Here is a 17,572-nt window from a genome sequence, read left to right as displayed (position 1 = left end):
AGTTTGACATCGATCGGCCATCTGGGTCACAAGAAAATAGTGGAAAACTGATTACACATTTTGCATGACATCGATTTAAAAAAGAAGACAAAGAAAAAAATGCTCACTGAGCAATAAACTCCAAATGGGAAATTAGTTTCATTTATTTCTCATCAAATATGACATTTCAGACAGAAATATTTCAAGGGATGTTTTCTACTTTCATCATTTTAGACCATTATAAGTTTTATGTAAGTCCGTGATCTCAGATGAGATTTTTTCTTAACAATTCTGTAATGTTCCTTTAAAGGCGATGATTGCTCGGATCCTCTGAACATGATTGTGTAATGCGTTCTTGCAAATTCAAACCAGGCCGCTGATCGAAATTGACTCATACATAAATGATGGCGTCTTCGCGTAGACGGACACTCGAAATAATCAGAGTATATCAGCACGGTTTTTCTCGGAATAATACCCGTGACACATTTTGAAGAAAATGGATGTGGAGAGATGGATGGTGGTTGGTAACCGAACACACAGACCATTAATAAATGATTACATGGTACTTGGCTAGCCGACACTTCGAGATTATCTTCTTCGTCGTCGTCATTTTCAGCCCTTAAATGGAAGGTGTATGTTCGCTATTCACTTTTAAAATAAATGGAATTAAGAACTTTTGGTTAGAAGCCTACAACAGCTTTCGATAGTATAGAGCATTTTTTTTAAAACATTTTACTTCAAAGACATGTACTTCTGAAAAAGGAGAATAATTTTTGTCCTAAAATAATTTGAATCTGAGAAGCATTAGTAAGGGGCTACAAGCAGAAAACATTTAAATAAAAATAAAGGTAGGAATTGATATTCCTCTTAAAACAGTCTTGTTTTTAGGATGGAGGGAAACAGGCCTGGTACTTCACGGAGGCAATGCCACTCCTGGTCATTGCCTTGGTGCCCTTGAAATGTTCCAGAAGAAATTTACATTTTCCACATAGGGTGCCCTTTACCAAGAATAAAAATGCCTTGGTGCCCTTGCCTTTTCAATTATAATACAATAATAATAATAATACTAATATAGGTATTTAAATAGCGCCTTTAACACAGACCAAAGCGCTGAACAATAAATAAAACAAGAACAATGCAAAGAAAGAAAGATAAACAAATAACAAAGTATACAGGCCTGGGGAAACAATGAGTTCCAAAGAGATGCAGCAGTATGTGGAAAAAATAATTGGAATGGATCTTTTTTTTTACATCTCAGCAAACCAAGAGTGTACGAGTCAGAACAAGCAGAAAGCCTAACATTTTAATATTTAAAATAATTTGTCTTGTTTTGACAAGCAACACTGCTGTGGCAAACCTTACCGACGACAACGTGAATCCCTTTTTTGCCAGAGTGCCGTTCTGGCCCTAGATTCTATAATGAAGTAAGACTGTACAAAATGCACACACACACTCAAGAGCTTTACCCCCAGGGGAATATCTCACAACGCTCTCTACTGCATCGCATTTTATTACTAACAAATATGCGCAGTGGCTGGTTCCCTAACTGGGGAGTGACTTAATCTGGACACACGAGCAGGGTGGATATATACATACCGCATAATAATATACTGCATTAAGCTACTGTCAGAGGCCGGTACCAGATCTGGAGTGCAGAGAAAGCTTAGATGGATAAAAGCAGGCGTGCGCTTCCTCAGGATTTTTTCCTGGTTTCAAGATTTTCTCAAAACCTCCTTTAGTCTCTGAATTTTTTTCGCAATCACCAAAGGGAGAAAATATTGAATACATGTAGTCCACATTGTATCCAAACCTGTATTTTTTTTTTAGAGTGATTTACAAAGTCTGTAAACCTCCCAGGAGTTGTAACGTCTGGGGGGTTCTTGGTGTATAATAAGGGGGGAACTCGGGCCTGCAAGACACTTTTCTAGACCTTTCACATAAGAAGGTTTTAAAAAAAGGATCTACATTTATCATTATTATTGTAACATCTGGAAGGTGCTGGGTCTAGAATAAGGGGGAACCCAGGCCTGCAAAACATTTTTTTCTGAGGTTTTCACATAAGAAGGAATTCTAAGATTACATTTTTCTTCAGGCACCTACTAAGAAATCTCGTATACATTTTTGAACAGTGGATGATGTTCATAATGCACATTAAGAGCTACATGTACATTTATAATTTGAAGTCCTCATACTCAAATGAATTCCCACAGACACTACGATTTTTGGCGCTGCGCGATAAGTTAGTAACAAACACATTTTCACAATATTCAATGAACAATGTATCATTGCAGAGTTTTGTTTCTGAGCGGCGGATGATTTTCATATGCACATTTAGAACTACATTTATAATTTGATTTCCGCATACCCAAACGAATTCTCACAGACACTATAATTTGTTGGCGCTGCGCGAGACTCGTAACAAACACATTTTCACAATGTACAATAAACGATGTATCATCGCAGAGTTTTGTCCCATGGAGACCTGTCGCAGACAGAGATATGATAATTATAGGAGATGTTTAGCAACATCATAATGAACGACCACTGAGTCATGATGGATCAAATTTCAGAAATGATCGGCCAGTTGCAAATTGCTTGAGATGCTGCTAAACTAACGGGCGGAATTGCTAATTAGCTGACAAAAGAGTCGCTGATATTGAACTTGCGTTGGTGTACTTTGTGTTTATTACACTATAGAATTACTCACCCACTGTATTTGAATTCATGTGAATTGCGCATGTATGGAGACAAAAGTGTGAATTTTTATTTTGGCGTGTCTTAATTTGTCAACAATATTTTTGACAAAGTATTTGCTTTTTAGAGGATTTATTTTCTCCGTCGTAGTCATGATATTGTTTTTAAAGGAGAGGTATATGTCTGGTAATCACTCTTAAAATTAAAGGCAATAAAAACCTTAGGTTAGAAGCTTACAGTGTGTTTTAAAGTATAAAGCATTTTGAGAAACCTTTCACTTCGAAGTAATGAGGTGTAAAAAGATGTCAATTTTTAAGCCCCAAAATTTGAATCTGAGAAGCGTTCGGACTGTGTATTCCAGTTACCATCCTGCAAGGACAATACATGTACCCTCTGGATTTTTGGCGATGTCTCACAAACACAACCGCCTTTTAATGAAATTTGCACTTGGTCCCATATATTGTGTATTGCATGTAAAAGAACCCAGTGTACTTATCGAAAAGAGAAGGGGTTCGCCCTGGTGTTCCTGGCTGTGGCTGCTGTATGCGCCGTAGCACCTTGTAAACCCTTATAAGGTGCTTAATAATTGGGTCTCGGAATCCATCACACTGCAATAACCTATCTTTCTGAAAGTTTGTATACTCAGCGCTTTGAGTACCTTGTTTGGTAGATTTGTACGCTATATAATAATAATAATCAAAGTCTTGTATAGCGCCGGTATCCGCCATTGCAGGCGCTCATGGCGCTTGCTCAAAAAATCTGCACCCTAGTCAGCTTCGCTCCAGGTGCACTGCTCGCGATATCTTAAAAAAACTATAAGACTTCGATATTCTTATTATTACAATTAGATCTAGGATTAAACCAACCGAATGATTCCAAAAACCAAAGGTATACGTTGTCTTGAAGGATGATGTTTGTATAACGACAGTCTGCAGTGAGTGCTATGTAGACAATGATTGAAACTACTAATGTATTACTGATTTCTGGTTTGTGGCATCTACGTGTACATAATGATGACTCAAGATAAATACCATGACTCATTATGTACGGGTATCTAAATATTCAATCTTATAGATTTTTTTATCTCCGTGAATTATTTAGAGGACTTTTAAAAATGTCCTGTAGGTTAGAGGGAAAGAATATCTTTGGATTTTTGGAACAGTTGAGTTGTTTCAATCTAATATAAATATACAATAAATTTAATCAGTGAAAATTTCCTCTCAAAAGGTGGTCGCGCTTTGGGAAAATTTGAAGCGATTATGAATTAGAAGTCGATAAACATGTTGGCACTATTCTAACTGAGTGCTAGATATCACAGTTGGTAGGTTGCAGGAAGGTTGATCCGGGGGTGATAGGTCCAAATCTCCATTTAGTCAATTTGTCTTTGTCCAATCCAGAATTAATTTGTAACTTATGGAAACACCTTTAATTCAAGAATATCATGTAAAGATGTATCTCTAATGTCAAGAATAGAAGTTGGTTGTCTCCAACATGTCGCTATTCCAAAGCCTTCTTTTCCTTATTCAAGTTCTCAAAAAATTATTTGCTACAAATACTTTTTTATCATTTCCGACCCTCGGGAGAAAATTGACGGCTTGATGACTGCGCTAGTTAATTGTCATCCTCTTAAGCTTACACCAAGGTTGCATTACGATGCCTCATAATTCACGGTCTTAGTGGGCTCGCACCGTCGTCAGGTAAAAAGTGCCCACGCTAAGTCACCTGCCATTTTGTGCGCGTCTTTGCTCCGTGCAATGTTGATCAAATTAAGCTGGCGCCGTCTGTCTATTGTGTTGAATGAATAATTTGATTTTTTTTTCTTTTGGTTGTGAGATTTTTTTGTATACCTGAGCCCCCGTCGTTATTATTTTGATTGCGGAAATATTTCAGCTCGGCTAGCGACCGGCGGAACACTGGATCAATTAGCAGCCAACAATATGTAATTTGTCCCTATTCATAGCTGCATGATACCGTAGTGTATAGAAACGAATGGCCTTTCTGTATGTATTTGATTCTTGTCAATGACATACCATGGAGGTTATATCTTCTTCCATGGTTCTCAGCGACTGACTGGTGCTCGGTAACAACCGGTGCTCAATGACTACGTGTGTAGAATCAAGCACCATGTAGAGCTGGAATGGCATGCATTAAAAATCTTCTGGCCGTGAGGCAGTCTCGAAGGGTCCTTTGCAAATGCATAGGGGGCCTACATGTAGTCCAACATGATAATAATATCAAAGTCCTATATAGGCATGTATGTCCGAGCTCTTACAGTAGAATTGACTCCTCTTCATGCGTTGTCTAATAGTAGTTGAATTGAGTAGTGTTATTATTACATTGGGAATAAAGAATGAGTACATGTAGGGTAGATGGCCTTAGCTTTCGATCCAAATCGGACCTTCTTGAATTAAGAATGATATGATTCAGGTTTTGAAGTACAGTGCATCAAAGTATGATTTTTTCAAATTTTTCTTTAGAAAGCCAGGATTTTTATGGGTAAGGGGTCCACAGGTAAAAGTCGGGGATAGCAAGACACTACTGAGCCAACCTGAACCCCCCCCCCCATTTTTATGTTGTAGACCCAGAGCAACAGTGGCTTGTTTCCAAAAAAAACAAAAAAAAAACAAAAAAAAAACAATTCAATATGCAAGTTCAAGGGGTGGACTTGCACAAACAATATATATTTAAAAACATTTTTTATTTTTTTATTTCTGCACTACAGTGAAGAAAGGTCTTGGTTTCAAATCCTATCTTTTCTAATGAAATGTATCATTATTATAATTTTGTTCAATTCACAGCCGGATGATCCACAATACGCATCTCAGAAAAGGGTCTACGATGACTTGGGTCAAGAAATGCTCGCACATGCCTTTGAGGGGTACTTGCTCTTTGTTCCTTTTTCTTTTGATAAAAATCTTAAATGTCCTAAATAAAGCCTGGTTCATATTTCCTGCGAATTTGATTGTGATACAAATTCAGCCCTGTTTTCGCAGCAAATGTTTTGTAGGAGTCAACTGACCCGAATCAGTATGAACCAGGCTTTACATGGGCGTTGACAGCCCTTCTGTGATACAGATTTTCAAAAGTCGATTTCAGTAACTTAAATTTGAAATCTAGAGACTTAAGATATCAGTGATGAGATGTAATTATCTCCCTGTTATTATTTCTGGTGGTTCTGAAAAAAAAGATCCAACATGTGCATTAGTTAACAAACCTCAATTTAATCTCAATCGGTCATCGCAGTCACACACAAAAAGTGAGAAAAATTTAAACGATTTAACTGTTTTTTCGAACATTAAGTTTTGCACCCGCAATATCAAAACTAATTGTTTCACTCAATTCTCAAAAATTCTCATTGTGCAAGCAAGAGTCTTTGAAGCTTTTTTAATTGCATTGTGTTCCTTTCTTTCCTAGGTACAATGTTTGCATATTTGCATATGGGCAAACAGGGTCCGGGAAGTCCTATACCATGATGGGAAAACAAGAAACATCTCAAGAAGGAATCATCCCCTTGGTAAGTTTTACCGTCAATAATTTTTTTGTGGACAGTTTTGATTTGAATTTTAGCCCGACAAAATTATATGCTACCAGAATTAATTTCGATTTTCAGTCTTTTCACCCACCCTCCCACAATAAAAATATTTTAAATGTTGGCATTTCTGAATTGCGCCTTACCAATCTACGACCCTACTACTTTTAAGGATTTCTATGAAACTGCCCCCTGATGACAAATCCTTAATCCTTCTCTCATGCACACATAGGATGCTATCGGTGGATGATTGGGTTTCATGGGATTCATTCACTCACAAAATGCCCATGGTCACTCACCAGAAGGGGCAAAAATGAAAGAAAAAAATACATACATCGTCTGCTCAGAACTATCGGGTCATTCATTAATGGCAGGTTCATACTCATAATGATACCCCCAAAAAATCAACAAATGAATGTTTCGCTAAACAAATGCTTTGATGACCGCTCTTGGTAAATAAAACCCATTTTTCCAGGAGCTCCAATATTTTTTTATTATTTAAAATAAAAATTTTTTTTTTAAAGCAAGTCACCAGACACACAAGGCCTGAAGCCCACTTCAAGGTGTGGGCTACAATGATTTTTTTCCAGAGGCCGTTTGCTAGGGCTGAAACAGGGTTACCCCATTTATAGTCCACAAGGATGTAGGCTTGGGTATCGTCCCTACGAAGCCTGGCCGGTAGAGCAGAAAGCACTACTTCCCCAATTTTACGTAGTCACGACCGGGATTCGAACCCACACTCTGCTGATCGACCATGACACGCCACAATATATGCAACAGCAGTTTTAGGAAACCAATGCAAATTTAGCACAGGTCCATGAAATTTGGGCCTGTTTTCGAGGGAGGTGTCTGGTTTCGTAATAATACTTTTCCCACGATAAGGGATAAATTATTTTAGTGAATATAATTTTTTTTTTTTTTTAAATACCTGTAGCTGTGCAAGGAGCTATTTGAAAAAATCAGTGGCAGTGCCGACAAGAATATGCAATACTCCGTAGAGGTCAGCTATATGGAGATCTACTGCGAGCGTGTCCGAGACCTCCTCAACCCAAAGACCAACAAGAACTTGAGGGTCAGGGAACATCCACTCCTTGGACCCTACGTGGAGGACCTCTCCAAGCTGGCCGTCATGTCCTTCAGCGATATATCGGACTTGATGGACGAAGGAAACAAAGCAAGGTTTGTTGCGGAAGAGAACTGTGGGGAACTTGGTTCAAAAAATTTAAATGGAATTAAGCAGCAGAATCATTTCTGTTTTAACATGAATATCAATTCCTACCTTCAGCTCCCCTGAGTTCTTTCCACTTTAAACTTTATATTTGTTTTCGATATAGAACGGTGGCATCCACCAACATGAACGAGACTAGTAGTCGATCACACGCCGTGTTCACCATCGTCTTCACGCAGAAGAGACACGACGTCGAGACGAACCTCTTCACCGAGAAAGTCAGCAAGATCAGTCTAGTGGACCTGGCCGGCAGCGAGCGGGCGGACTCTACGGGGGCCAAAGGGGTCAGGTTAAAGGTCAGTCAAGGTCATTTCATTCCTCATAAACTCGTGCCCTGTAAGCGTTTTGTGACTTTTCTTGAGATATTATTAAAACTAAGGAATTAAAAAATAGCTTTTTGCTTTTTCTTCTTTCATATTTTTCTATACAAAAATATAAAATTTGTCTTTTTCTGAAAAGTAGTTGAAATTAATTTTTTTTACTAAAACCGTTTTATGTTTTTGAAAACAGGAAGGAGCGAATATCAACAAGTCACTGACAACACTCGGGAAGGTCATCTCAGCATTGGCTGAAGTGGTAAGAATGAAACACCCTTTTCAAGTAAAAATAATCTGATTAAATAGTTGACCTTGTTATTGAGCCTTCTATCTATCCTAAAACATGCAGCGATACATGTACCTTAAAAAATATGTTGAATATTTTAGCAAAACATTGATAATTTTACTATTTTGGTATTTTACCCATACACCAATGTGTGTTAGCACTGTATACTCAGGACTTTCCTGAGTCCTGTGAAAAAATATCACAGGCATATTACTCGGGTGGGATTCGAACCCACGGCCCTTGCAATTCTAGAGCAGTGTCAAGCCCCCCAACAAGCACAAACAGACAGCCAGTTTACATATACATCACATGAAATTTACACTGGTAGCCTGGTCTCACTGAGCACATTTTGTGCTCTTAGCTATCCTATCAAATCAGACCCAAGGTTTTGAAATCACATTATTCGTAACCACGGCAACCGCATAATGATCCAATACTGTGGTTGGCTCGTATTACACGCCACTTACTACACTACTGAAATATGAAGACATATCCAGCAAACGATAACTCACTCAGCTTATTAGTCATAATAGTCCCTCTCTTTTATTTTATTTTATTGGCATGGAATTCGGCGGCGAGTCATAGAGTCCATCAAATTGCCACTTACTGGATGATGGTTATCATCATAGCGATCTATATATACCCTCGGGCCATTAGCGGATAAGGGTACCATAGAACACAGCTTAGGGTTTCACGTCTCAATGTCACAAAAGCAGACAAATCAACCGCAGAGGAAATTTTATTTATTGGCAAATTATTTTGTGCCGGTCACACAAAAATGTAAATGATTTTGTGGTTGTCGGATAGTAACCTTCTCCTGCGTAATGAGATTTATTCTCTTTGCCGGCAGGGCCCAGTTTCATACAGCTGCTTAAGCACACAAATTCGCTAAGCACAAAACAATTTTGCTTACTGAAGAAGGGTTACCAGCCAAAATACCATGTTATATGTGTAGTTTGTGACTGGTTCCCTGCTTATTTTTGCTAAGCAGAAAATGTTTGAAGTAATATCTTTTGCTTAAGCACCTCTATGAAATTGGGCCGTGGTGCATATGAAAATGTGTCTTAAATGTAAAACTAACGCGTATAAATACCCCCCCCCCCTAAAAAAAAAAAAAAAAAAAAACAAGCAGTAGAAGATCATTGTCTCTTATTCCTGTCTTAATCTTCCCCTCTGTCTCTTCCTCTTCCTTTGGTCTGAACTTCTAGCATCTTCTTAAAGATTTCTCCACCATGCAAAGTTTCAAATCCTACTCATGTACATGGTGTTACTGCAAACCTTACTAGATTGTATCTCCACCATGCAAAGTTTCAAATCCTACTCATGTACATGATGTTACTGCAAACCTTACTAGATTGTATCTCCACCATGCAAAGTTTCAAATCCTACTCATGTACATGGTTTTACTGCAAACCTTACTAGATTGTATCTCCACCATGCAAAGTTTCAAATCCTACTCATGTACATGGTGTTACTGTAAACCTTACTAGATTGTATCTCCACCATGCAAAGTTTCAAATCCTACTCATGTACATGGTGTTACTGCAAACCTTACTAGATTGTATCTCCACCATGCAAAGTTTCAAATCCTACTCATGTACATGGTGTTACTGTAAACCTTACTAGATTGTATCTCCACCATGCAAAGTTTCAAATCCTACTCATGTACATGGCGTTACTGCAAGCCTTACTAGATTGTATCTCCACCATGCAAAGTTTCAAATCCTACTCATGTACATGGTGTTACTGTAAACCTTACTAGATTGTATCTCCACCATGCAAAGTTTCAAATCCTACTCATGTACATGGTTTTACTGCAAACCTTACTAGATTGTATCTCCACCATGCAAAGTTTCAAATCCTACTCATGTACATGTTGTTACCTCAATCCTTACTAGATTGTATCTCCACCATGCAAAGTTTCAAATCCTACTCATGTACATGGCGTTACTGCAAACCTTACTAGATTGTATCTCCACCATGCAAAGTTTCAAATCCTACTCATGTACATGTTGTTACCTCAATCCTTACTAGATTGTATCTCCACCATGCTAAGTTTCCAGTCTTCCCGTTAACATTTTCCTGATATCTTTTAACATTCTTCCTGCTTCCTTTAACACAGTCTCAAATGCAGTTTTCCCAGGTAAGAATCTGTGGTAGAAGCAGTCAGTGTGGACGTAACGGTGTGATTTTGTTGTAACTAACATAGGCCCTTTTCGAAACCACGGCTGCGGCTTTGGATTCGGCTTCAGGTTCCGTTCTCTCGTCTAAAGCCCCGAGTGTGTAATAATGCAAAGCCGAAGCCTTTGTTTCGTAAAGGGACATAGTTGACTATGTGGTTTCGTCAGTCTATTGGACAGCGCATATATTGTAGAGATTTTTAGGACTAGGTAAAGTTACCCTGCTTCACCATTCCCACCTTTGTCCTTAATTTCAACTGAACTCTGTTTAAAAATACTCCACAGTTATAAAAATACTCCAAAGATATAGGTTTTTATTTGAGTTACATGTAGCCTCACCAATGTGCCTTTTGGTGTTTTTTGCTTTTAGTTGTGTAGTGCAATGGTTTTGTGTCTTTGAGGTTTTTGTTTTTGAGGTTTTTGTTTCATTGCTAATGCTAATCAGTCTGTTGTCATGAAGTTTTTTTATTCTGTCATCAGCTATTGTGACAAAACTTTGTAAATAAATTATTGCGGTACCCGCTGCTAAAACTTAATTCGAACTGCCCCTAGCTACCGGGCAATCTCAGTAGTCTAGTGTTTAGACAGCTGCTCTAGAATAGCATGGGCAATTCTAGAGCAGTGTCTTACCAACTAAACCACCGAGATTGCCCGGTAGCTAGGGGCAGTTTGAATCCTATGTTTAAATCCTATACATAAAACTGTCCTATAAATAAATCTATTGTTTCTCTCTGCTCCCTAGGCGAGCAACAAGAAGAAGAAGAAGACGGATTTCATTCCTTACCGAGACTCTGTACTTACTTGGCTACTCAGAGAAAACCTCGGAGGAAACTCAAAGACGGCGATGATCGCTGCACTCAGCCCAGCCGATATCAACTATGATGAGACACTGAGTACACTCAGGTAGAAACTAACTTGGGTTAAACCCTAACCTATCACACCCAAGCTCACTGGTCCCTCTGCTGGCCTGCTTCACAGGGCCCAATTTCATAGAGCTGCTAAGCACAATAATTTGCTTTAGCATGAAATTTCTTCCTTGAGAAAAACAGGATTACCAACAAAATTTCCATTTGTTGCATATTGCTTGTTACTGGTATTCAGCTGATGTTTGCTCATCCTGAAAATCATGTGAAATGGGCCCAGGTTCCTTCGGAAATCTGAGTGTGATCCCAGCAGTTAACAGTTGTATGGCTTCTAAGTGGCACCCCGAATAAAGATATTGCCAACATTTTGGGCTAGCTCAGTTGGTAGAGTGCCGGCAAATTTATTGCAGGTTCAATTCATGCTCTGGTAAATTTTGTCTTTGTTCAACCCAATAATGTTTAATATTCCTCAAGTTAGTTTCCTTTGTGGGTTATTACTTGATACTGAAAGTGAGGTGATCCCTCTGCTGCAGCCTTCGGCAGTTACAGGTTGACTGGCCTCTGACTGGTACCCCTTAACAAAGATATTGACAAAATAGGGAGACTGCCAACATAGGGGCTAGATAGCTCAGTTGGTAGAGTGCGGCACGTTAATCTGGAGGTCACAGGTTCTAGTCCTGCTCTAGTCAATTTTTCTTTGTTCAACACCAAATCATTTTATAATGTACCCAGTCAATTTCCCTTGTGGTTTATTATTTGAATAACAACATAATAAGATTTTTGTATTAACAACTTGTTTTCCCGCCTTTTTTTTTTCACAAACAAAGATATGCAGACAGGGCCAAGAATATCGTCTGCAAGGCCATCGTCAACGAAGACCCCAATGCCAAACTCATACGAGAACTTAAAGAGGAGGTACAACGACTACGAGAGCTGCTGATCGCCGAGGGGATCGAGATGAATGCCTTGCACTCTTCCAACACTGAGGGCGTTGTTCAACGCATCATCTCAGCGCCGCCGATGAAGGAGGATGCTCTGGATAGGTTAAAGGTCAGAGTTTGAAACAAAAAGTGTAGAACCTTCCAAACAATTTTTTTTTTTTTTTTTTTAAATGGGATTAACAAGTAGATTTGTGTCCGTCCAACTTGTGTCACAGTGGTCCAGTGGTTAGACTGCAGGACTTGCAATCACAAGGTTGTGGGTTCAAAAACTAAGCTAACTGCTGATTTTACAATGACTATAATAAGTATTGTGGTCTTGTCTTCTGAATCACAATTTCTTGATTTGTGCAATTCATAATCATAGACGTTAAACCAATGTTTGTATGAGAGAGATTGGCTGTTGCCAGTTTGGTGTTAATATCCCCTTGTGGGTCTTTTCTGAGCTCTATTGACTGAATGATCAAATAAATAACCTTTTTCTTTTTTTCTTTTTTTCTTTTTTTTCTTCTTTTTTTCTTGTCTTTCAAGAAGTGTTTTGAACAAATTTTCACATGTTATGAGCATTTAATAATATGAGTTCTGTTTTCAAATTTAATTTTTTGGTAGGAATCAGAAAAGCTGATTGCTGAGTTGAACGAAACATGGGAGGAGAAACTGAAGAAGACAGAGTCTATCCGGCTACAGAGGTGAGGTGCTATTCCACCGTGATTCATATTGCATTGTCAAAAGAATCAGGGTTCCAGACCTGATATTTAACGTACATGATGGCGGAAATTACCTCCATGCTCTTTAGTCATTGCCTTCGTGCCCCTTGAAATTGGATGCGATGGCGGAAATACCTCCAAGCTCTATGGTCACTACCTTGGTGCTTCTTGAAATTTATGTAGATGTGCCCTGAAGTTGTTCAGGTTGTTAGCAAACATCCGCCATGAGTTTGTAAAAACGAATTGCGTATAAACATGTCAACCGATGTGAGGTTGGTAAATTCAATCCATAATGTTTTTCCTCCCATTGTTATTCTCAAAGAGAGGAGATGTTAGCCGAGATGGGCGTGGCCATTAGAGAGGACGGCAACACAGTGGGCGTTTTCTCACCCAAGAAGACGCCGCATCTTGTCAATCTTAATGAAGACCCACTCATGTCAGAATGCCTACTGTACTACATCAAGGGCGGTTGCACAAGGTGAGTCTTGCTAAGCAGTTTATTAACGCTAAGCAGAAAAGCAGACAACTGCTTGGCGTGAGCCTTGCTAAGCAGTTTATTGAGGCTAAGCAGAAAAGCAGACAACTGCTTGGCGTGAGTCTTGCTAAGCAGTTTATTGAGGCTAAGCAGAAAAGCAGACAACTGCTTGGCGTGAGTCTTGCTAAGCAGGGTGAGTCTTGTTAAGCAGTTTATTAAGGCTGAGCAGAAAAGCAGACAACTGCTTGGCGTGAGCCTTGCTAAGCAGTTTATTGAGGCTAAGCAGAAAAGCAGACAACTGCTTGGCGTGAGTCTTGCTAAGCAGGGTGAGTCTTGTTAAGCAGTTTATTAAGGCTGAGCAGAAAAGCAGACAACTGCTAAAACTAATTGTTAACTTGTAGCAGGTTTTCTTAACGTGAACTGTTAAGATTGGAAAAACAACCTTTGCATAAAACTTTTAGTCAATTTTGTTTACAAAGCTTGAAAATATCTTGCCTCTCACAGGGTTGGTCGCTCGGATGCAAACATAACTCAAGACATGCAACTCAGAGGGTCTCACATACAGGAGGAGCACTGCTTGTTCACCAACGAGGAGTCGCAAGTAAAGATTGTCCCGTTTGAGGGCAGCATGTGCTACGTCAACGGGAAGAAAGTCTCAAATCCGCTGCTGCTCCGCTCAGGTAAGAGCTTTTAAAGGGAAAGTTTACCTTTGGTTTTTGAAACATTGTTACCGTCTTAATAAATATCAATATATTTAATCAATCTAACCTGTGGTAATTTTATTACTAAGGGTGGTAGCATTTTTTGAGGTTTTGCCGAAAATTGCTGTCAATTTTAAGCATTAACAAAAGTTGAACTATGTTTTCTTTGCCCGTAGGTTGTCGTGTCATACTCGGCAAGTACCACGTATTCCGCTTCAACCATCCGGAGCAGGCACGGCAGGAGCGTGAGAAGACTTCGCAGATCGAGACAACCAACGCTCCGGAGAAGGAGAGCGCGGTGGACTGGTCGTTTGCCCAGAATGAGCTGCTCCAGAAACAAGGCATCGACATCAAGGATGAGATGGAGAGAAGGTATACAGGTTGTCTCCCTACTCTGCCCTACCCTCCTCCAACCCCTCCCTGCCCCACCTTCAACCCCTCCCCTCCCCCCTACCCCCACCTCCCCTCCAATTACACCCATTCTTCTTTCACATCCCTACCCATCCATCACAAATCTTAAAGTCCTCTTTCTAAACGTCTTGCAGGCCTGGAAGTTCATCTTTGAAAGGGCAAGGTCATTTTCATTTTCCAAACGGCACTGCCACTTGAAAACCTGAAAGTCTGTGGGAATGTTTTAGAAGGGGCACCAAGGCCAGGACCAGGGCAATAGAGGTCATGACCTCGGTGGTGTCCATGTAAATCATGGCCAGGGCCCAATTTCGTAGAGCTGCTTAAGCAAAAATTTTGCTTAAGCAAAAATTTCATTGCTTAGTAAAATCAGATTACCGGCCAAGACTCCACTCAATTGTAATGCTAAGTAAACAACAGCTTAATACTAGTCATAAGCAATGTATATGGCAGGACATTTTGGCCAGTAACATGTGTAAAATAAGCGAGCTATTTTCGTGCTTAAGCAAATTTTTGCTTAAGCAGCTCTATGAAATTGGCCCCTGGTATTGAGCTCCTTTATGAAACATATTTGTTTACTATAGGTACACGTAAAGAGGATGTTTCACCCCGCCTTCACCTCCAATCCCTCACATTACCCCATCCTTTCTCCAATCATTAGCTATTCCATGTATTGCTGTTTCACCCCCTGTATCTCTTCATCAGGCTGCTGGCAATGGAGCTGCAGTACAAGAAAGAAAAAGAGGAGGCAGATCAATTGCTGGAACAGCAGAGACTGGTAAGGATGACCTGAGGTCAACTCAGAAATACTAACCTTCTTGAAATGTTGATGTTGAGTTAAAGTATTTAAAAGGAAGCCCTGAAGTTCCTGAGGACATTTAGTTTTGCAAACTTTGTGTTTTTGAGAGCAGTCATCCTGATGCCAGAGGGCAGGGCTTAAACAAAATGCAAATGATTTGTAAAGTTGGTCTAGTTGTAATGCCTAGTAATCTAAAAAAAAAAAAACGAACTTGAGCACTACACTAGCCAATGACCCAATGGTGAGAAGATCAGGAAGGAAGTCTCAATTTTAAATGAGGGAGGAAAACCCCAGATACTTGTTCCAGGGAAAACCCACGCAGTGAGGTAGGGACTGAAAACCCAATTTACCTAGTGCCCCAGGTGGGATTCAAACCAGGGTCCTAGAGGTGGAAGGCGATGAAAGATACCACTCCTGCCAACCTGAGTTTGTGTTATAGTCCTATCACACTCCTCTGTTACTTTCTACTTCCAACTCTAAGTTGAATTTGTGTTAAATTCCTATAACCCTCCACTGCTACTTTCCTTCAAAGGACTACAAGAGCAAACTGCATCCTCAACCCCTTACTCTTACTTGAGTTTGTTTAGAAGTCCTACAATAACCCTCCTCTGTTGGTTTCCTTTGCAGGACTACGAGAGCAAACTGCATCTTCTACCTCTACACTCTAACTTGAGTTTGTTTTAAAGTCATATAACACTCCTCTGGTACTTTCCTTTTCAGGACTACGAGAGCAAACTGCATCCTCTACCCTAAACTCTAACTTGACTTTGTTTTTAAAGTCCCACAATAATACTCCTTCGGTTCTTTCCTTTGCAGGACTACGAGAGCAAACTGCAAGCCCTCCAGCGCCAGGTGGAAGAGCAGTCCCTTCTCTCTGGGAACACCACCCCTGGAGACCTGAGCGGTGAGGAAGAGGACAATCTGGAAAGTAAGTTCCTGACTATTGTCTTCCTGGCCATGCTGTTCTGGAACATCTATAGCTTCTCTGTATTCATAGTGTCTTTCTTATTTCTTGTCAGTTGTTACTTTGTAGCTATTGTCGAGCTGAGGTAACGGCAAGCCCCTGGGGTCAAGGGTCAACGTGGGGGGGGGGGGATATACCTGTAGAACTGGGCTCAATTTCACAAAGAGTTAAGATTGATCTCTATTGGGAATTGATCTTAATTGCTTAGCAAACCGTGGTGTCACAATACAAATCAATATGGTGGTATCAACAACCCATCTTAAGATGAATCAAGGTCGTGTGTGACAGATTTCTTGACATACATGAACAACAACTACACCCATATCAAGGCTTCAGCCACACTGAGAATCCATGCATGATGTCACAGGGCTCAATTTCATAAAGCTTTTAAGCAGAAAATTCTGCTGAGGATATATATTTGCTAAGTAAGAAATGAGTGGGGTTCCAGTCACAGCCATGGTAGCTGTATGGTATTCTGGCTGGTAAACCTATTTTTGCTTAGCAGGATTTTGTTGTGCTTGGCAAGTTTTTGTGCTAACAGGCTTTATGAAATTGGGCCAAGGTGAATTGGCCTTTCTACTGCTGAACGGATCGGTTAAAACATTTTGCTTTAGGGTCGGAATTTCATAAGGGCTTCATCGTTCTTTGTCGATTGTTCTCAAGACATTCTGATGATCCTTGAAAAAGTTGGTATTCTTCATGAAACGGAGAGACATCTCCTTCCTGGATGAATTTCTTGACTTTTGGTTAAAAAAAAAATGAAGATCTCCCACACGTCTCCAAATGTTGAATATTGTTATCTGTACTGTAAATGATGCTTGGTGGTCTGTCATATTTTTTTTTATAAATGTACTTGTGGGTTTTGAGTCGACGCTGTGGTTTGGAAAGATTGGATCGTAAAACAAAAGCAATCTTTATAAAGCGGTAACAATTGTCAGTATTTTGGGCCATGTTTTCTTACATGTGCCCGCCCATAGTGCAATGCAAGCCATTTTTTGCCAGATCATACCTAATTATCAGTAATTATTCACACTTAGTCATTTTTTGTTCGATAACGAGACCGGATCGAGTTCCGTTTCATTTACCTGAAGTTGATTAGATAGGCTTTCTACTTAAAAACTGTAAGATAACGTAATTAACATACTTTTCTATTTTTCCTATCTTAACTGAGTTGCATTCCAGTTTTGTTTACCTACCATGAAGTAAATTCTCTGAGTGATTTGTGTAGACTGTTGTCCTGTGTATCTCAATAATTTTTTTCTACTTTTGATAATAATTTTGATACTTTTGGAGAATCTTAAGATGACGTCAAATATTGTGTTTGTGGACTAAATAACTTTGTATATTTGTATGTTTAGTTCACGTAACTTAAGCCAGTTTACAAATAAAGTAACCTGTGCCTTCATATGGAAGTTCTCTCAGATTCTTAAAGAGTAGCTCCAACTTCAAATTTAGTTTTGTGATGCACACATTTTCCAATAGAGAGAGTCTTTATGAAAATGGG

The 17,572-nt window shown here is 39.5% G+C and overlaps 1 protein-coding gene across 8 annotated transcripts in view; it reads left to right on the top strand.

Moving 5' to 3' along the window:
* LOC139951106 (kinesin-like protein KIF1A) overlaps positions 1–17,572 on the top strand; it is an 80,071-nt gene that overhangs the window by 29,758 nt on the left and 32,741 nt on the right. For 6 of the 8 annotated variants that reach the window (XM_071949942.1, XM_071949939.1, XM_071949941.1 and 3 more), the window contains exons 4-17: positions 5,472–5,551; positions 6,088–6,187; positions 7,137–7,381; positions 7,537–7,726; positions 7,941–8,006; positions 10,156–10,176; positions 10,956–11,116; positions 11,904–12,126; positions 12,624–12,703; positions 13,044–13,199; positions 13,701–13,876; positions 14,074–14,269; positions 15,011–15,083; positions 15,921–16,032. In XM_071949942.1, coding sequence (XP_071806043.1) covers positions 5,472–5,551; positions 6,088–6,187; positions 7,137–7,381; positions 7,537–7,726; positions 7,941–8,006; positions 10,156–10,176; positions 10,956–11,116; positions 11,904–12,126; positions 12,624–12,703; positions 13,044–13,199; positions 13,701–13,876; positions 14,074–14,269; positions 15,011–15,083; positions 15,921–16,032 — 1,879 coding nt within the window. The remainder of the gene's footprint in view (positions 1–5,471; positions 5,552–6,087; positions 6,188–7,136; positions 7,382–7,536; positions 7,727–7,940; positions 8,007–10,155; positions 10,177–10,955; positions 11,117–11,903; positions 12,127–12,623; positions 12,704–13,043; positions 13,200–13,700; positions 13,877–14,073; positions 14,270–15,010; positions 15,084–15,920; positions 16,033–17,572) is intronic. The other 2 variants (XM_071949940.1, XM_071949944.1) reach the window with 1 other exon arrangement.

Source organism: Asterias amurensis, chromosome 18 (genome assembly GCF_032118995.1).
Source record: "Asterias amurensis chromosome 18, ASM3211899v1".
Classification (NCBI taxonomy): Eukaryota; Metazoa; Echinodermata; class Asteroidea; order Forcipulatida; family Asteriidae; genus Asterias; species Asterias amurensis.
This window is presented reverse-complemented; position numbering and strand designations above follow the sequence as displayed.